This window comes from Equus przewalskii, chromosome 9, assembly GCF_037783145.1.
Source record: "Equus przewalskii isolate Varuska chromosome 9, EquPr2, whole genome shotgun sequence".
NCBI classification, from domain to species: domain Eukaryota; kingdom Metazoa; phylum Chordata; class Mammalia; order Perissodactyla; family Equidae; genus Equus; species Equus przewalskii.
Window position 1 is genome coordinate 19628896 of NC_091839.1, and position 20514 is coordinate 19649409.

General features: G+C 60.9%; 1 protein-coding gene across 5 annotated transcripts in view; it reads right to left on the minus strand.

The window, feature by feature from the left end:
* SHANK1 (SH3 and multiple ankyrin repeat domains 1) overlaps positions 1 to 20514 on the minus strand; it is a 46705-nt gene that overhangs the window by 13155 nt on the left and 13036 nt on the right. For 3 of the 5 annotated variants that reach the window (XM_070633258.1, XM_070633263.1, XM_070633262.1), the window contains exons 11-22: positions 20170 to 20500; positions 19115 to 19311; positions 15641 to 15754; positions 15389 to 15464; positions 14907 to 14936; positions 7409 to 7491; positions 7075 to 7199; positions 6408 to 6543; positions 6063 to 6143; positions 5486 to 5509; positions 5242 to 5310; positions 4683 to 4801 (exon numbers count right to left, since the gene is read on the minus strand). In XM_070633258.1, the coding sequence (XP_070489359.1) occupies positions 4683 to 4801; positions 5242 to 5310; positions 5486 to 5509; positions 6063 to 6143; positions 6408 to 6543; positions 7075 to 7199; positions 7409 to 7491; positions 14907 to 14936; positions 15389 to 15464; positions 15641 to 15754; positions 19115 to 19311; positions 20170 to 20500 (1385 nt within the window). The remainder of the gene's footprint in view (positions 1 to 4682; positions 4802 to 5241; positions 5311 to 5485; positions 5510 to 6062; positions 6144 to 6407; positions 6544 to 7074; positions 7200 to 7408; positions 7492 to 14906; positions 14937 to 15388; positions 15465 to 15640; positions 15755 to 19114; positions 19312 to 20169; positions 20501 to 20514) is intronic. The other 2 variants (XM_070633261.1, XM_070633259.1) reach the window with 2 other exon arrangements.

Consider the following 20514-nt stretch of genomic DNA (forward strand, 5'->3'; position numbering starts at 1 on the left):
AGCAATGCACCCTTTTGCCCTTCTGCCTTTCTACTCTTCTTTGTTCCTGCTACCTGGAATGCTGGTGCAATAGCCAGAGCTCCAGCAGCCATACTGGACCATGAGGTGACTTTGTGGCTGGAAGCAAGTCCAGAACGGTGGGGCAGAAAGAGAGAAGGATCCTAGGTCTTCATGACCATGGAGGCTGCCACACCTGCCTGACACTCCCTACTTCAGATTTCTTTAATACGAAAGAGACAGACTTTATCTTGTTCAAGCCACCGTTATTTGGAGATTTCTCTTACATCCAGAAGCAGTCAATTCTGCAAACTCCTCTCCCTTTGGAATGTAAATTCTCTAAGGGAAGTGACTTAGTTTGACCAGTTCACTCTGACACCCCCGGGGCAGAGAAGCAGTCCAGCACAGAGTAGATGCTCAATAAATATAGGTGGGATGAAGGACTGTTGGAGGTGATACAAGACACTCTGACAAGAGGCGGGGAGCGCCCGGAAGGCAAGACCCGAGTCCTGTTCCTCTGAACATCCCTATGAACAGCAGCGGGTCACCCCGAGAAGGCGTCAAGTATGTCTTCTGAAAGCCCACCCATTTTGACAGCCTTCCCCTCCGGCCCTCCTCCGAGAGTGGTTCTCAGCCTGCTTGACTCCTTAGGACTTTGCTGAATGTTTTCTCCGACATTCTCCTTAAGTCCCTTCTCCCTAAGCCTCAAATACCCCACTTGACTTTCCGTCCTGTGCTGCAGCTGCTGATGATCTGGGTGGCATCAGGGAGCCGAACCCCTCCTACTACAGAGGGACTGTGTGGTGGTGCAGAGAGAGGAGCGGATGGGGATGGCAGACGTTTTTGTGCCAGCCACGTTGCGGGCCGCTTTACGTGGAAGACCTCACTGGTCCTCGAGCAAACTCGTGTGTGTGTGAGGGTTGGTGACACCCCTCTGATGACAGAGAAAGGCTGTGATGGCAGAAGGGTCATGTCTCAGGCCAGCCAGTGAGTAAGGAGGAGGTGACAGGGCCGTTGGAGGAGACAGATCGGAGTGGCTGGAAGATCCTCAGATCCAACAGGAGAGGAGAAGCAAGCGGGATGAAGAGCGAAGAAGAGAGGTGTGAGCGGCCAGGAGGGATGCAGGACAGGGGCAGAAGCAGGCTTGAGAGGACTGAGGACAGGGTCCAGGCTGGGGAGGGCGGGCGAGGGGGAAACTGGGAGGAAGGAAGGAAGGGGCCGCAGTATGTGCATGAGGCCTGGGGGTGGGAGGGCTGTGGTCAGAGGAACTGGGCATTGGGGGAGGGGCTCTGAGGGACGGGGGAGGGGTCATAGTGACAGAGGAAGGGTGTCCCTGACTGAACAGGGTGCCGAGTGAAGGGATGGCATCAGACTGGCACACTGACAGAAGACACTTCCAAGTGCTTCGAAGAGGAGGGATCAAATTACAGGTTAGCTTGACGTAAGTGGGGTCACGGCGGCAGAGGAGATATCAGGCTGACAGAGGAGCCATGATAGAGGCTGAGAGGGCGACGGACTGGCTGCCCGAGGGCCGAACCGACTCAAGGTGGGACACGCTGAGCTCCATCCGCAAACGGGAGCATCCTCTCCCGCGCGCAGGGGGCAGCCAATCAGAGTGCGCCAGGTGCGCGTGACGTCACCGGCTGCCAGGCAGACTCCTCCCCAGCCAGCCGGCCAGAGGTCCAGCCTCCGGTGCCAGCTCTCGGGTCTGGCGCCTCAGTGCAGAGCGTGCGCCCTGGGGCTGTGCACAAGCTGGAGGCTGACGACGGGCTGGGAAATTTGCGCCAGGGAGACAGCCCCAGAAAACGGGGGTGGGGAGAGCGGAGAGGGAGACATGGAGAGAGAGAAAGACAGAGATGGAGGTCCAGAGCCGGGAGCTGGAGCGACAGGAGGCGAAACGAGATAACGATGAGGAGAAAGAGGGACCCAACGAGGCATGAGAGAAAGGCAGTCCTCCGAGGCTCTGAAAGGGGGGGGCGGCAGAGCTGTCCCAGGAAGGAGAGACAGGGGCAGAGAATGCGACCAAGAGGGTGTGGGACAAAGAATCAGAGGGAGAAACTGAGTCTAGAGAAAGGCAGAAACTGGTACTCATACAGAGATGGGGGGAGGGGAGAGGGGACCCCTAGGTAGCAGAGACAGTAGCTACACAGAGGGGAGACAGGTGGCTGGATGGACAGCAGAGCCCAGGAGGCGCCATGACCTACAGCGGAGCTGCCTGGGGTCTGTGCCCCCACTGCTGGCATCAGCCCGTCTCCCTCCGCCCCTTAGGGTTTATGGAGAGGACAAGATCACACACCCAGAGGCCACGGAGACGCAGAAACATCCAGAAGGGGACTCTGCACTAACTCAGCATGAGAAACATCAGGATGGCTGGTGGGAAGGTGGGGGCAGAGAGTGCCCCCAACACGCGAGGGATGCCTCAAGGAAGACCCAGGGACAGACCCCAGAAGGGAGAGAAAAAAAGAAAAGAGGAGGTCCAACAGGGAAAATTCCAGGACCCGGAGGGATGGGAGGCCCCGAGGAAGACCTCAGGCGAGTGCCTGTGAGTTTCATTTCTAGGAGGTGGGGGCAGGTGAGCAGCTGGTGTTATTATTGGCCCGTGAACGGGCCCATCTGGGGGTGTCTTGGGAGCTCAGATGGCAAGTTCTGTGAGGGCCAGGATCCTGTCTGTCCTGTGACCGTGGTTCACACAGGGAGGGGCTGGCACCCTGGCTACAGGCCCTTGGTGGCAGGTACTCCATGCATTTGTTGAATAAATGAATACAGGACGTGCCCTGATCCGTTATCGGAGACTCCGCCCTGAGCCCGAAAGACTGTGGTGGGGTCTCCGGGGTGCCTCCAGGCCTCACTGGTGAGTCACAGAGTGGTCTCCAGTTTGTTATTTTATGCCTAGGGGGTGCTCTCCATTTAGTGGGAGGCTGATGTGCTGGGAGTCGATCTCGTTCAACCCTCGTAAGAACCAGCAAGATCGGCGTTAGCTCCACCGGACAGAGCGGGAAACTGAGACGCAGAGAAATTAACCAGCGTGGGCCAAGGGACACAGTTAAGTCAGAGAAAGTCAGGATTTGACTGCGGCCCATGCACTTTGGGGAGGTGGGCACTGAAGAGGACCCTACAGCCCCAGGGACTTCACATTCCCTGAGAAACCAAGGACATGGGTGAAGTGAGAGGCGACGCATGCAGGGCCCTCCGCCCCTAACTCTGAAAGAAATTCTAGGAGCCCAGCTCCAAAACTCACCACCTGCATTTGGTTCTCGTGAAAGTACCAGATTCTCTCGCGTGGCTGGTCTGACCCTTAGGGGGCTGTGGATAGACTTCAGGGGCCAGCATGCTTGGCTGGGGAGGGTGGCGGACATCACATCTCTATTTTTGTTATTTTTCAACCCAAACGCAACATCTCCCCAATGAAGGATGCCGGTCTCAGCAAGACCTGTGACCGTGGCCCCAACGGAAATCACAGACATTTCTACAGGCCATCACAGGGGTTGTAATTTCTCGAACGAGTGCATGCACTCCTGATGGCCTGGGAGCTGGAGTAGGGAAACCTGCCCGCACATCCTCCGGCTAAGGCATGGACCAAAAGGCCCCAGTGTGACCCCATCACAAATTTTGCTTTTCAAAAATATTTTGGTGACTGTATTTCAGTGTGACTGACTTCTTTTGTTATCCTACATATTTTATTTTATGCTTTGATAAGCATCATTCGGAGGACTATGCCAGCCTGTGAAAGGGGTCCATGGCCCCCCAAAAGCCAAAGAACTCAGTTTTTAGAGTAAATGGCTCCTTGGCCCCTGGGTGGTGGGTTTGACCTGTGAGAAGAGGGGTTTGGAGGGTGGCCAGAGAGCAGGGCCTGGGCAGAGAAGAGTGTGTGACCTCTGGAGGAGATGGCTGGAGGGTGGGGGGAGGGGAGAGGTGCTGGCAGGCCTCGAGGGGGATGTGTTCCCATGAAGGGGCACAGCCCAGTGAGGAGGACAGCCAAGGAGAGACCAGGAGACCCCCACTAGAAGAGCCAGGACTGGGGCTGGACCACAGATCCAGTCACCTGACTACCTGGGTGGAAATCCTGACTTCCTTTCTGAGCCTCAGTTTCCCCTCTGTAAATGGGCTTAACCACCATGCTCCCTCACAGGATGATCCTAAGGAAGGAGTGAGATAACCAACATCAAACTCAGTGTCTAAAGGATGACCAACCCCCACTCCAGGTTAACCTCCGCCGTAGAGAACAGCAGGTAGAGTGGAGACAGATAATAATTAATATTTCAACAGCTACCACTTGTTGAGGACCTGTTACTAGGCGCTGGGCCGGTGCCAGGGATCTCCATCCATGACAGCGTTTTACTTTCCCTGAGACCCTCGCGGTGGACCAGAGATGGACAGAAAGAGGTGGAACAAGAGAGGAGGAAGCGTGAGGAGCAGGGATGGAGAGACAGTGGATTTGGGGGGAAGTGAGGAGGAAGAGGATGGGAAGAGAGGAAAGGAGGCCCCTAGAGTGGGGAGAAAGGAGTGGACCCCAAGAAGCGTGTTGTCTCTCCAGGACCGGCACTGAACACGGGGTGGGGCAGGAAAGGGGGGTGTCAGGAAGCGTTTGCAAGAAGAGCAATAGAGGTTCCAGGTCGGCACGTGCACCCCCAAGCTTCCCCTCCTCCCCCATGCAACGCCCCTATTCGCCAGACCAGGTCACCTACCTCAGTGGCAAAGAAGCCTTTGGGCCGGTGTTTGCCCAGGGACGCGAGGCCACCAGGCCCAGGACTCTCGCTTGCACTGATGGTCTGCTGAGCTGCCGCCAAAATTTCATCCAGTTTGTCTAGGGGGAGGCGGAAGAGGGGTGGAGAGACAGCAAAAGCAAGTTTGCCTTGGCCTCGCACACAGACAGCGCTGCCCTGAGCCCGCACAGCGTCTTGCATGAACCAGAACAGGAGCCCCCTGCCTCCATCCCGGTGGACCACCGTCCTTGACGGACGGAGACACCATCTCCATCCAGCCTAGCAGGCGGGACCCAGCGAAGGGAAGGGCCGAGGGCAGCGAACAGGATGGCCTTCACGGGATGGAGGGTGGAGGGGAGGCAGAGGGAGGGGAGAGAGGCTGAGGACAGATGTGGGAACTCAGATTTGATGGAGGGACCAAGGCTGGGGGATGCAGGTGGTTAGCACCCAGGTGGCCCAGGCGCCCGTGCGGGAAGGGGGATGGAGGGGGTGTGGGATCGGGGTCCCTCCGCAGCCCGGGGAGCAGGGCTGGGCATCTTACTGAGAGCCATCTGATACACGGTCCGCTTTTTCTCCATGCTGGGCACCGGCGCCGGCTGCTGCTCGTACTCTGTGGGCAAAGGATGCGGATGAAGCCCAGGGGCGCCCGGGGGCGGGGCGGACCAGTGGGCGTGGCCAGCGGGCTGCGCAAGCGCGAGAGGGGCCGTGAGGGGCGGGGGCGGGGAAGGGCGAGTCCGCCGGCGGGGTCGGGACGGGGCCCTCCCGCCAGTCCTGTGCCCACTCACCACTCTTCTTCTTCCAGGGGGAGACTAGCCCGGGGGAGAGGCAGTAGAGGAGTCAAGAGTTAGGACTTTAGGGGGAGGCGAGGGGCCCCCTCTCTGGAACGCCCCCTCCCCCCGGGCCCCGGGGTAGGCGTGGCCAGCTGCCCGCCCCGCCCTCTGTCTGGGGAAACCGGACGCCCCAGGTCCACCGGGCCTGTCTGGAGGGAGGGGCTCGCCTTCCTTTCTGTTGGGGGGAGCGGTGCAAGGAGCTGGTGGAGGGAGAGATGGAGAATGGCAGTGGGCGTGAGGGGGGACAGATGGGGAGGGGCTAGAAAGTTAACGGGGACCCGCAGAGAGGGACGTACAGACGCGGAGAGAGACCCTCGCCCCCCCGACAGAGAAACAGATACAAGAAGACAGAGGAAAGTCGGACTCTCAGACGCCCCTTCCCAGCGACACACGCAGGCCACAGAGAGTCTGACCCATGGACTGGGGGACAGGAGGAGGACGAGGACCCCTGGTCACTAACAACACTAACGAACTCAAGGGATGGTCCAGCCCCCTCTGCCCCTCTCCCACCCCAGCAGCCCCAGAGGCTCACCCATCTCCTCCAGCTCTGAGGTCATAGACTTGGAACGCAGGGAGATGGTTGGGGGTGGGAGCCGCTTAGCTTGCTGGGGTGCTGAAAAGGTGACAGTAGGAGTCACCATGGGGAGAAGCCCCATGACACGCCCCCCACCACCACCATGCTCCCAGAGCTCAGAGAATGGCCATCACTCAGCATGCTGAGCCCACCCTGCCTCAGTGTCTCCCCAGAAGGGTCATGATCAAGCAGACTTGGGGAAGGGAAGGCTGGCGGTGGGGACCGGCCATCGGGGCTCCTGGAGGTCTAAGTCTGGTGGCAGTGGGGCGCCCGAGGCTGGCCACACAAGTGGAGGAGGCACACCTTTCTTATGGACAGCCTCATCCATGTCTGGGTGCCTGGTCACCATCACCACCTTGACCATCAGCGTGTTGCCCCCCTGGCGGATCATGTTCACCACCTGCCGGTGGCCGACCTTCACCACGTTCTGCCCGTTCACCTGCAGCACAGACACCCCCAAACCACACCGAGTAGGTACGGGAACGGGTGCTTTCAGCTTCGGAGTCCCCAGGGAAGTGGCCTCCTGCCTCACCCTGTCTGTGGCGCTGTTGTCCTCTCTTCTCTCCCTCTGACCCTCCTCACCATGCCCTCCCCTTGCAGAGATCTTTCCGTTTCTGTAACTCTCCTGACCCCGGGGGTGGGGAAGGGGCTGGTGCCACCCTATTCACCCTTCTCCCCCTCCTTCTCCTCCAGCGTGGTGTGTGTGTGCGCGCGCATGCGTGCTGGGGACACACCTTTCTGAGATGCTCAGAAAGGCCTTCAGATGGAATCACTGAAGAAACCTGGCTGCGGGGTGGGGTGGGGGCTGGGAAGCCTGGTGCCCAAGGAGCATCTGGATTTGGGCAGCCAGATCCTGGTGTGGATCACGAGCGGCCTGGGGATTTGTCCGCAGGGTCCCAGGGGAGTCTGGGGAAGGTGAGCCCGAGGCTGGGGCTTGGCGAGGCCCCTGGGGCTGGGGGCCAGGACTCACCTCGATGAGGAAGTCGCCCATGCGCAGTCCGGCTCGCCATGCCACGCCACCCTCGTCCACCGACTCCAGATACTGCAGTGCCGGGAAGGCCGGGGTGGGGGTGAACTCCTCGATGGGGGTCTGCGCTGCAGATGGGGAGGAGCCGGCGGGGTCGGAGGGGAGGGGGTGGAGAGGCCGAGCAGGGGATGGGGCTCAGACCCAAGTCAGGAGGCCTCCCCGCTGCTGAGGGACCAGCACCCCGGGCTGGGGTGGTGGACGGGCTGGGGTCCCTTCCCCTGTGCATCCCCCTGGGTCACAGGGCCCTTCTTCCATCCCCTGCCCGGCCAGCACTCACCCTTGGCCCCCCGGAGCACGAACCCAAACCCCTCGCTGTCTTTCTTCTGCAGCAGGACTGTCTTCTCCTTAATGATGTAATCGCTGGCGGGGAGGGGTGGGGTGGACGGAGACGAGATCGTGAGACACGAAGCCCCGTGGAACCACCGGCACCCCAGTGACCCAGGCCCCTGCTCCAGAATCATTCATCCCGCCTCCTGGGATCTTCCTCACCCACTCGGCGTGTGTATGCTTGCGGCAGCCCTGGCAGCCTCCCCCTCAGAGCCCGGAGCGCTCGCTCTCCCACTCACTCTTTCCTCATTCATCCATCCATGCATCCATCCACCCATCCATTCAGCAAGCAGTTCCCAAGCCCACTGGGCGCCAGGCACAGTGTGAGGGATGGGAAGACGAGCCGCCAGATCCCCAGACAGCCTGGCTGGAGTCTCGGCTAGCCACTTCCTGTCTGTGACCTTGAGCTCACGACTTTAACCTTTAGGGCCTCAGTTTCCTCATCTCCGATGAGGGACAATAACAGGGACTTCTGGGACGGACGGGGTCGCCCTGGGTGTTCAGAGTGTGTGCGAGTCAGCACAGTTCCAGGCACATAGTTTGTAACCAGAAGTTTCCACGGGCTCTTTGGTCAAATTATTCAATAGAGACCACCGGGGTGCTTCGATGATACCCCCCAGCTCCTTGACTATATATATCCTACAGTAACAGCTCCCCAGCTCCCCGAGCATATTGTAACACTGCTAACTCGGCACTGTCCAAAATAGTGGCCCCTAGCTGCCGGCGGCTATTTATATGCCAATTAATTAAAAATTAAATTGAAAAATTCAATTCCTCCATCCCACTAGCCACATTTCAAAGTGCCTGGGAGCCACAGGCAGCGGGCGGTGACCACGCCGGACGGCACGGATACAGAACACTTCCATGGCCGCAGAAAGTTCCAGTGGACAGCGCTGACTTACGTATTCCCCGGTATATCTCAAATGTGTTGTGCAGTCTGCGGATTCTAGTAAATGCAAGCTACCCGTGAATCTGTGGATGGCCCCCCGTAAGCCCGCCAGCACATTTAGGTAATGCTCACTCACATCCCCAGGAAAAAGTTCAGTTCAACTCAAACGCATTCTGGGTATCTCCACACAGCCCCAAGCCCTTGACGTCACCGCTGTGTCCCTCAGGCTCGCACATCCATTCCATTCCGGGAGACAATGGGAACACCCAACACTCTGGCTCCAGCCCCACTCCCCTCAGGATACCCAAGAAGAGCCCCCCCGGAGCCATGAGAACGCAGACCCTGCTACACCCCCAGCATCCTGCAGTCACGGCTGAAACCCATCCGGAGCACACACGGCCCCCCTCGGCATATCCCCAATAATATCCGCCGGCCCTAATGCACTCCAATAATAGCCGAGGCTGCTCCCCTCCCCGCGCACTCCAATTACCTACCCCCACAGATTCGGCACAACAGCCCTCCACGAATACTCCAGTATATTTCAGTAACACCCCCCCACTTCCCAGTATGCTCCAATAATAACTCCTCCTCACTGTGATCCTGGTCTATTCCCATAACACGCCCCCTGAGCACATCCCAGCACACGCCAATAATACCTAATGTGCTCCTACGGGATTTTGGTACCACCCCCACCCCCAGACACCCCTGTATACTGCCATGACCCCCAGGACTGCCACTGTCAAATGCATACATTGGTACCACAGTGATGGTGCTCTGCGCGTGCGCGCCAGCCCGGCCCCCACCCCGTTCCCTGGAACTTGGTGTGCTCCACAGCACGTGTGTCCACACCAGATACACTCCGGCAGCCGCCCCTGCTCAGAGTTCACCCCGGTCCGGTGAACACGCCACACCAGGCCCACCAGGTCCTCCTGATCTGACGTTCCACGCTGGGTTGGTGGGATGGCCACCTCTGTGGCTGGGCGGAGGGGGTGCAGGAGGAGGAGAGACAGGGTTGGAAGGGGGGAGGGAGGGAAGGGGAAGAAAGAGGGGAGGGGAGGGAAGGAAGGAGGTCAAGAGGCTCGAACAGCGGGTGGACAGGCCAACCGAAATGGGTTCAGAGGTCAGAGCTGCTCCTGACCGTGCTTTCTGTGACGCCCCTGTCCTCCCACTTGGTCCCCGCCACATACCCTGACGCCCTCCTCCGGGCGCCCCCATCTCCCTTCTAGATCTCTGGGGCCCCGGTGGCCAGCAGTGCCCTCCAGCTCCCCTCTATTCCTCCTCTGCAGCGCACCCCGTCCCTCCATTCATGCCACAAACCCCTACCTTTCCCACATCTTTCCCCTGCCCCTGGAACCCCTTTTACCCCACCTTATCCACACACTTCATACCTAAGTCTCCCCCAGATACCTGGTCCCCCAATATAATTCAGTTAAAGCTCCCGCATCCACGATACGCCAGGAAGCAGCACTTGTTCTGCGCGAGGCAGCGTTTGAAACCCTTCACAGGTAAATACCTCCACTGTCTCTCACAGCCAGCCTCTGAGGCAGGTGTGAGTACTGTTTCCACTTTACAGGTGAAGAAACAGGCACAGAAAGCTCAAGCAACTTGCCCAAGGTCACACAGTAATATTCTTCAACAATACCCAAGAAAAAACCTGGGTAACCGCCATGGTAACCCCCTGCACTCACTCCACAGCACCCAGACACCTCGGGCACATACACATCTGCCCCCAGTTCACCATGGGCACGGCCCTCCAGTGCCTGAAATTTATCCCAGGCAATGCCAATAGCATAACAACAGCGAGGAACATTTATCCAACCATTCCTGGATGCCAGATGCTGTTCCAAGCACTTGACGTTCATTTATTCATTCAGTCTTCACGACACCCCTGGGCGGGGCGGACTGTTCCCATTTTATAGATGAGGAAGCTGAGGCACAGAGAAATAACTTGCTCAAGATCACACCAGCTAGAAAAGTGCATCAGCCAAGATTCGAATCCCCACAGGCAACCCCGACACCCCAATAATATGCAAACACCCCCAGGTCATCGCAGCACCCCATCAGTCCGTCCCTCTCCAGCATCCCCATCCTGGACATGCTCCTCTCTCTCCCCACTCCCGTGACTGTCTCACCCAACCCCGGGCTAGATGTGGGGTCTCCCTCATCCCACCACGTTCCCCGAGAACTTCTCCACTGTCCTCTTGCCCCCACAGCTTCTTGCAACTCTATACTCCCTCCCTCCCACCCCTGTGGATGCCCCTCCCCTCCCCGCTCATTTGAAAGCTCCACATCACCCTCACCCACCAGCATCAGCCCTCTGTCCCTCAGCACGTCCTCATCGTACCCCATGGGGCTGTCCCTCCCCCTACCCTTTGCCTGCACACCCCTCATCCCTTTTCCCAAAGTGCCCTCATCCGAATTCTGTGACCTCAGACTTCTGTGACCTCTCCCCCCTCCCTTGGCCTCCATTCCTCCCACATCCTCTCGCACCTCTGTCCATAACTCCACGGCGTCCCCTACAGCACCCTAAGTTCCTTTCAGACTCCCCGGTCCCCTCCCTTCTCATCCGTGGAAGCTCTTCCTACTTTTGCATCCTCCACTCACTCCATCACACACCCTTCTGGCTCCTTTTGCTTGCAGCTGCATTTCATTTACATTCCCCGCATCCTCTCCTGCCCTCTCAGTACAGCCTGAATCCCCACCCCCAAATCCTCTCCACGTTTCCTGCATCCCCTCCTTACCCCATTGCTCCGCACATGCCACGCACCCTCTGTGCTCCGTTTCCCCCGACTTCAGCGTCTCCCACTCTCCCCTGTTCCATTCTCATCCAGCCACTCTCCTCCCCGACCCTCTAACCCCACCCCCTGCCCCGGTATTTGCTACCCACGCGGCACCCCATTCATGCTCCGTACTGCTGACTACCTGCCCTGCAGGGGCACACACAATGCTCTCCCCCAGGCCATCCCTCGGGGACCCTGAGCGGCCTCTGGAGCTCAGCAGCCAGCTCTTGTTCACCGGATCCCACACACAGAGACTGCAGTAAAGTCCACTCCCCCCCACCCCCACCCCGAAGGTCCCTCTCACACACCCAGGATCCCACAGCCCAGAGCTTGCTGCTGTACATGGCGCCCCCTCCGGTACTCAGCCCCTCCCCGTGTCCCCATCTCCACGGGCCTCTCCGTGGCATGCACAGAGGCCCCCACTCGGGGAAGCCGGCCCCCTCCCATGCTGAGAAGTGGCACACACAAGCAGACGCAGTTCTCCATGCAGAAGCTCAGCCGTAGCTCAGTCCACGTGCCCCACACAGGCACAGACCCCCCGGGGGCAGGGAGAGGGGCACATGGGGACAGAAACACACGGAAAGACTGGCCAAGGGGGGCCTGTGGGGGAGGGGACAGGTCTGGCATGGGAGGGTGGGTGTTGGGAAACACAGCCGCAGTCCCTGGGACAGACCCACTCCATCACACACACACACACACACACAGTCCCCAGACAGCCTCTCTGTCGCTCCAAGTCACACACAGAGACAGACGCCGTCAAACAGGGACACACAGATGGACACAGCTGGGGGGTGGGCTGGGAGCCCACCATCTCTCTATTCTTCTTTCTATCTCTCACACATACGCGCACACACACGCAGACACACTCGACTGCAGGCAGTCACACACACACGCACGCACATCGATATAGCCACACTGACACACGCACAGTCGCACAGTGACACGCAGCGGAAAAAGAGGAGGGGAAGGGAGGCCGGGGGCGGGATGCGTGTGTGATGGGGGGGGAATGACTGTGAATGGGAGAGAGGGGTATGAATGGGGGGACTTGCTAACTCGTGAAGGGGTGTAGGGCTACGGAATCAGAGGAACAGGGGCCTGGGGTGTTGGCGCCGGAGGGGAAGCCACCGTGGTCCCCACGGGGAGGGCCCCACAGAGTGAGGGCACTAAGGGCGGCAGAAAGGGCGAGTGGGGTCTGTTTGCAGGGCCTGAGTGATGGGAAGGTCTTGGAGGAAGGGCCGAAGGGGGCCTGGAAGGGCCTGTGAGGGGGCTGAGGAGTGTGTGTGTGTTGGGGGGGCTCAGGGAAAGCGGACCAGGGAGGAGGATGAGAGAAGGGTTGAGCAGAGGGGTCCGAAAGGCTGTAGCGCAGAGAGAAGGTTGGGGGACAGGGGCGGAGGGGGGCGGCTTGGGGGAGGGGGAGGAGTCGCAGGGGTGGGGGGTAGCGGCGGGGGGCAGGGTCGTCCCAGCGGGGCCGGGGCCTCCCGGCCGGGCCGCGGAAAAAAGGGGCGGCGCGCTCCGTTACCTGTAGATGTACCAGACGCTGCGCCGCCGGGGCCCCAGGGCCGGCCAGCTGGAGGAGAGCGCGGGGGGCGGCTGCGGCAGGGAGCCCCCCCCGGGGCCGGCCCCGAGACCCCCGCCGCCGCCGACCGCAGACAAAGCCATCGCCGCCGCGGCCCCGGCCCCGGCCCCGGTGCCGGTGCCGGCCGCCCCCGCCGCCGCCGCCGCCGCCGCGTCCCCGTCCCCGTCCCCGCTCGGCCGAACCCCCGTGTCCGGGCCCCCAGGCCCCGCCTCATGCTGACCCGCGCCGGGAGGGGGGAGGGGGAGGGGGCGCGCTCCCTCCCGCGGGAGGGAGGGCAGGGCCGGGGGCTCACATGCCGGGGGGCGCGGGGGCGCGGGGCGCGGGGTCGGGCCGCGGCGGGAGCGCGAGGACCGCGGACGGCGCCGGCTTCAGCACCGCGGACAGCTCCGGAGGCGGGCGGGCGGCGGGCGGGCGGCTTAACCCCTTGGCGTCCTGCGCCGGGCGGGGGGAGGGGGCCGGGAGGGGAACGCGGGGGCCCCCTTGGCGGGAGAAGGGGGAGGGGCGAGGCGGGGGGGGAGGAGAAGGGGGAGGCACTTCCGGTCTGGGCCCCCCCCTTAACCCTCCTCCCCCCTCCAGAGCCCTCCCGCGCAGGTGCAGAGCGATGGAGAGCGGGGAGAAGGACGCACAACATCACACAAGACGCCTCGCAACCGCGTGCAGGGACGCGCGCGGACCGACTGCGCCCCACTTCCTCGGGCAGGGACCCCCGCGGTGAGAGAGGCCCCAGGAGGGGACACGGAGCCCCCTCACGGCAAACCGACACACAGCGCACCCCAACACAGTCTGGAGGGGAAGGCCAGACGTTCAGACTGGGCCCCAGGGCACAGTGAGAGACACCCCTACCCCCCAAAGAAGCCCAGGCAGAGGGACAGACACACGCCACAGCTCACACGAGAGCCACCGACCCCCGGGGAGAGGAGAGAGGGCAGCACAGGCTGGGAGGGGACCGCACAGCTCCAGCGGGATGCAGCCAGGCCACCGCAGACAGGGTCAGGGAGAGCAGGGGGGGAGGCAGGAGGAGGATAGGAGACACACCACTCACAGAGCGGCACATGGCAGCCGACACAAGGAGTGCAGGGGAAGGGGAGGAAATGCACCTGATGGGACAGACGGAGAAGGAAGAAACTGAGGGCCAAGAGGGACCACCCCCCAATCCAGCTGGTAGAGCAAGTGACACCCAGACCAAAGGCAAGGATAGACCCAGAGAGACAATGACAGAGACAAGAAGCAGAGGTTGACGGGGAGATTCGGGGTAGTCGGGGGGACCTTGATACTCACCCGGTGCCCAGAGCCGGAGACGTGCCAGGTGAACACGCACAGTGGTCAAGCGCCTCAGACACTCCGGGCGCAGGGTGGCACCCCAGTCCCACCCTCTGTCCCCATGTTGTCATTCCTCTTCCGCCCCCACCCCCACCCCCAGCCCATCCCCACTGGCCAGAACACAGACACATAGGTTTGGACACATTTAATGGAAGGATGCTACGAACAAGGAGACCCTTCCCTGGATGGGGGAGCAGCGGGGGAGGGCGTCATCTTTCAGACGCCAGGTTATGACCATCCCTCCCCCACAGCCTTGCCCTTCTGGAAGCCCAAGTCCTAGAGCCCTCCCCTCTTCTGCCCTCCCCTCCCCTGACACCCCCGGTCCTAAATTCCGGATCAACCCGGCGGAATGCAAACGCATGCACACAATTGTATGTGCTAATGGGCACGCACAGTGACATGCAGAGAGGGGGACAGGCGTGCGCAGAAACCCACCTGTCCCCACGTGGTGAGCGGACACACTGACATCTCTGCATCACTTGTCCTCATTCTCAAACACACAGATTCACGGAAACATAGATGTGCAGAGCCAGCCGCACGATCAGCCACAATCGTGCACCCATAAATGAGAGCCACAGATGCACCCGTCTCTAGAGAGCGGGACAGACCCTCTTGCCGTCGCGGGCATATGCACAGGGCTGTCCATCGAGGGGCCTCCAGCCACACATGCACACAGATCCGTGTCATGCACACCCACAGAGACACATGGGCAAGAGGGTAAGAGCACAGCGGGGGGATCTGTGCAAGCACGCTCGCCTCTGTAAGACGTCCACGTACGGGGGAAACTTCAGCTCTGATCGTGCACACTCGCACATCCACACACCCCCAGGCACCCCTTCCTTCCCATTCCTGACCCGGCCCCTCCCTTCCCCTCCCCTCTCACCTCCCTGGGCCAATCCCATCCATCAAGCTTCTGAAGCAAGTCAGCCAATGGCCAGGGAGGGGAAAGGTGTCAGTGTGCCCCTCTCCCCGCCTCCACCCTGACTGGCCTGGCTCTGCCCGCTCCCCTCCCCACACCAAGGCATGGAATGCACACACTTCTGTTGCACACGACTGCACAGAGATGGGGCACAGAGACCAGCGCCTCCAGTCAACCATATACACGGGCTCCCCAGGCACCCCCGCCCTGCCCCCATCCACCCCGTGGGTCTCACGCTGCCCCAAAGCCAGGCCATCTCAATGGCTCCCAAGGCTGGTTTGGGGTTGGGCTGTGTGGTTTGAAGCAGACTCTGCCTTCCCCCGCCCCTGCATCAAATTTTCAAGGGAGCAGACCAGAAAGGGGATGCAGAGATGGTGGAAATATTTAAAAGGTGGAACGTGAAGGGAGGTTGGGGTGGGGGCACCCGAGGGTGTAAGGACATTTACCTTGGGGTATCAAAGCTGTCGTAGGAGCCCACGGTATAATGCCGGAAGAGTCTCTTTGCCTTGTCACTTCGGCTTTCTGCAGGGGGACAAGAGAACCTTGGACCGTGGTTCTGGAAACCGCGAGCCCACCCCCAGACCCCTGGCCCCAGCCTTCCCATCTGCCTCCCAGCACCCCACCTGCCTCGAGAGTGGGAAAGGAAGGGACATGAGAACCCCAGGGTAGACTGGGGACCACTGGGGAGTTCTCATTACCTTGCTTTGCTTCCTGGGAGCGGTTTGCCACCTCTTCCAGGCAGTCAGAGGGGAACCAGCCGATGCGACCTTTGACCTGGCCTTCCCAGAAGCCTCCTTCCCCGATGCTAAGCACTGGGTGGGGAGCAGGGACACAGAACTTCAACGTTTCCATGCTGTGGCCCCTCTCCCTGCCCGCAACACAGTCCACACACAGCCCTTCCACGATTCCCAGCACGGAGCACAGGGATGCCAAGAGCATCCTTAACAAACGTCCACGGAAGGGCTGAGGGGCTGGGGAGAAACAAATCATGTCACTCCTGCGTTCCAGCTTTCTGGATGCAATGGGAACATCAGGAGGCACGGGGGGAAAGGGCTGTGTCCCGTGACATGGTCTGCACAGGTTAGGGCCACGTCCCACAGCTGGCCCTCATCTCCCCCAGTAACGGGTCAGAGCTCAGTTGTTCTGTAATTGCCCTCGAACCAGTTCTACAGCCCCATCAGCACCCCTGCCACTTCCCGAAGTCTCCTTGCCCCTTAACCTTTTTTCATCTGCTCCCAGACCCCTCCCTCTGCCTCCCGTCACTCCCCCAGCTCTAGAAGGGAGAAGAGATCAGAGTGACCTCCTCTGGTGTCCCTTTCCTGCCACCCTGACCCCTGAGCCATCCAGCACACGTTTACCGACTGCCTGTCACACGCCCTGTGCAGCTGCACCGGCTGCTGAGCTATGATGACGGATGGCAGGGCCAGCTGTTCGTCCACCTCCCACTCCAGACCGGAAGCCTTGGAGAGGGTGCTCTTACTGTCCCCATTTTACAGATGGGGAAACTGAGGCTCAGAGAGCCGAGCCCATTTGCTCCAAGGTTCTACGGCTTGGAGCCGACAGAGCCTGGATCTGAACACAGCTCCGTCCGTTTCCAGGACAGATGCTCTGAGTGACTCATGTCTTGCATCCTCTCTGTTCAAGCTCTTTGTGGCTGCTGTTTCTGAGGACGCTCGCCACAGACACACCGCCGGCCGTCTCCACAGCGCCTTCCACGGCTCTGTCCCCACTCAGCCCTGCCCACGCTTCCCTCGCTCCCTCCTCACACCGACCCCGAGAGGTAACAACCGTCTTCCCATTTGACAGGTGAAGAAGCTGAGGCTAGAGAAAGAAAAGTCTCTCGCTCTGAGATGGCTCAAGCCACACTAGGATGTGAGTCGGGGCCCTCTGATGCTTTACCCTGCACAAACCGCCTGCCTGGAGAGGATCCGGGAAATGAAACTGAGGAGATGCCCAAGGTCATGGAAGAGCAGGACGCGGGGTGTCGGGGGTGTGGGCTCTGGGCTGGCTCTGCCGTGCCTGGCTGGGTGGTCTTGGAGTCAATCATTCATTCACTGAACAAATATTGATGTAGTGCCGGTCACGAGTTAGACATCAGGTGAGACACCGGGCAGAGCCGTCAGACAGAACAAATGTGGCTGCTGCCCTCACAGAGCTTCCATGCTGGTGGCCGTTAGAGGGGGAACTCTATAGGGGACCCCAGCATGGGAAACTGAGGCCAGCATGCAAGGGAAAAAGGACAGGGTGTTTGGAGAGAGGCCAGATGGGAGTAAATAAATTTGACGGCAAAGGGGAACCAGGAAAGCGTCCCAGAGGACGTGACACATAGGCTGAGACCTGAAGGATCCTAGGGGTTGAGGAGGCAAAGAGAGGGAGGAAAGGTTTTCCAGGCAGAAGGGACAGCATGTGCAAAGAGCTTGGTGTGGAAAGGGGCTGGGGGCATGTGAGGAGTGGAGAGAAGGACGAGGTCCCTGGAACCTGGGGGTGAAGGAGATGGCAGGAGATGAGGTTTGGGGGTGCAGGCCCCTCAAAGGCGCTGGGCTTTGATGCTGAGGGCAGAGGGAACCTGCTACTTCCTCAGGCTGCAGCGGAGCTCAGGGACATGGCGAAGGTGGGCGTGCCTTGAGGCAATTAAGTGTCTTTTAATGAAAGAGAGGATGTGAAAAGAGGGCAGTGCCCACAAGTGCTGGGCTGGAAGTTCAGAAAGACCCGTGGAAGATACTGCCCAGGGCCTTGTGCCTGCCGGGAAGCTCCCTCAGCCCTGGGCTCAGCTTCCTTTTCTTCTTTCTCATCCTCCAAAATACAGACCTACCCTCGCCCCCCATGCACACACATGCACTTATGCACGCGTGCACATACACACTCTTTTTCCAGGCATGCCACCCGCAGCCTCCACAGTTAGCTCCTGCATTTGGTCATTCATTCACTCATTCACTCAGCAGATGTGCACTGAGGCCTCTGGGGTGCTGGGTCATTAAACTGACCCGGGTGACCCAGACATCAATGTCATGTGACCTCGCCTTCAGGAACTCAGACTGTGGGGAGACTACAACACCGATGCAGTGACACAAGCTGCCCGATGTTCTGATCCCTACACATCCTTCAAGGCCCCTCTCACTCTCTGTCTCCTCTGGGAGGACCCGGGCAGCCGGGGTCTCTCTCTCCTCTACGTGCCCATCCCCATTGTGGGGGCCGCCCGCAATAATGATGGGGGCCGCCCGCAATAATGATGGCCGGCGCTTATTCTGTGCGAAGCATTGTCTTAAGCGCTTCAGGTGAGCTGATTCTTTTCATCCTCACAAGGGTCCCATTTGACAGACAAGGAAACTGAGGCCCAGAGCAGTCACTGGCCTGAGGTCGCCCAGCTAGGAAGTGGTGGAGCTGGAATTTGAACCTGGCTCTCCATCTACACCACCGGGCTCCACCCCTGGGCTCCCCAGCAGCCTCAGCCTCGAGTAGGGCAGAGAATGGCTCCCCCACCTCGTACGAACTGCTGCGTTGGCAGCGGGCTTCCCGTCTCCAAAGTACCATTGTCTCCAAGAACACACGTCCAGCCCTGTGAAGTTGGAACCCGGGGGCCGCTGGCCCCATTTTCCAGAGGAAGATGGGAAAACCAAAGAGAGGCAAACCCCAGTAACAGCAGCTGCCGCTTAGGGAGCCCCCGGCTCTGGCCTTGCCCCGTGAAGTGGGCATCACCTCATTTCTCAGATGACAACACCGGGGAGAGGCGGGAGGGGACATCAAGGCCCCTGGCCTCACGCTCCACACAAGGTGGCAGGAAAGACCGAGAGCTCGGACTGGGGACCTGGGGCACGGGGCTTCCCCTGTGTGAGGCTCTGCTCCTCCAACTGCGGGAGGGCTCATGACGGCCTCCTGCCAGGGCGGCCTGAGTGAGCTGAGACCACGCAGGGGAGCACTGGAGGGTGCCCGGCCTGGGGTCAGAGTCCCACCGATGCCCATTTCCCCTCCACCCTGCCTCCTGAGCATCCTCTGAGCTACACTTTATGCTGCTCGAAGGCAGAAGGGGCATCTCGGAGCTTCTGACGTCTGCACAGTGCACTGCGCATGCCAGGGGCTTGAGAACCGTCTGTCACCGACGGTCCCCTCCCTGCGGGTTTAGCTCGCCTGCCCGACCCTTGCCCACAGCCCCTCACCCCGGGCCCTGCCGTTACCTTTGATCTTTTCTCCCTTGCTCAGAGAGATTTCCCCCTCGGCTTGGGCCTGGTATGACTTCACGGCCATGAAGGAGCGTCCCGGTACCGCCGAGTACAGCTTCCGGCGCCTCCCTCGGCTGCCCAGGGAGCCCCCAGGGCCCCCCGCCGAGCCCCCGGTGCCCCCAGCCGGCCCTTCTCGGGGCGTCCCGCTGGAGCTGCATACACAGAGGGTGTGAGAGGCAGGGGAGAGCGGAGGGAGGGGGCACCTCTGGGAGAACAGGGGTCCTTGGGGGGGGAAGATGGAGCATTAGGGTGGGGGAGGGGAGTTGAGTAGGTTTCCCAGCTCTGATGTCCCGGGGTGGGGGGTGGGGGAAGAGGGCATCTGGGGGTCCCCTCTGCCTGCCCGCTGCTGCCCCCAGCCCCCTCCTCTGCCTCCTGGCTTCCGGCTCTGCCCCCTTCCATGGTTCTGCAAGCTCAGCCTGATTCAGCTTCCTGAAGCTGAGCTCTGACTGTGTCATGCCTCAGCTCGAGAGCCTTCGCGACTCTCAGCTTCCTCCTGGGTCGGGTCCAACTCCTCTGCCCGCCATTCCCAGCCCGCCACCATCGTCCTGAGGACACGCTGGCGGGCCACAGCGCCCCCTTCCCGCCCTCCTCTAGCCAGCCTGGCCTCTCTTCCCCAGCAAGCCCCCTGCCCATCCTCCCCTCCTCCGGCCTCATCTCCAAGCTCGGACACTTCTCCCCAAGTCCCTCACCTGCCCCCGCCCCATTCAGCTTCCTTTCACCTCGCCCTGTCTGTCTGTCTGTCCTCAGGGGCTGGAACTGATGTTTTTGGGGGGGCTAAACTTTGGGGCTCAGCTAACCTTTGGTGCATCTGGGGGTGGGTGCATGATGGTGGCTCATGATGACCTCCCTCTTCAAGGAGGGGAGATGTGGCGGCCCGGGGGTGGGACGATGGACGGATGGGGGCCCAGCCACACGTGGGACAGCTGGGCTGGCCTGGGGAGGGGTTGGGCTCTGAGGCGGGAATCTGGTTGGGTTGGGGTCTGCGGGCCCAGGGCCGAGCCCTCCCCTACCTGGGCCGTCCACGGGGCTGCCTCTTGGCCTCCTCGGGGTGCCTCCCGCGGGATGGGGAGCGGGCCCGGGCACCCCGGGGGCTGCTGGCACTTCGGAGGGTCCCACTGCTGAGCTTGGTGGTGGGGGCCGAGGGCTGCGACTGGCCCTGGGGCCCTGAGGTAGGGCCGGGGGCCCCGGCGGACGAGGTCCCCGGGGCGGCGAACACCATCCAGTCGGGCAGGGCCATGCTGGTGTCACTGTTGGCCCGCAGCAGCGCGGGGGGCACCGTCAGCCCTGCGCCTGGGGGTCCCCGTCGCCGGGCTGCGTACTTAGGGGACTCCTGGAAGGGCACTGAGAGGACACAG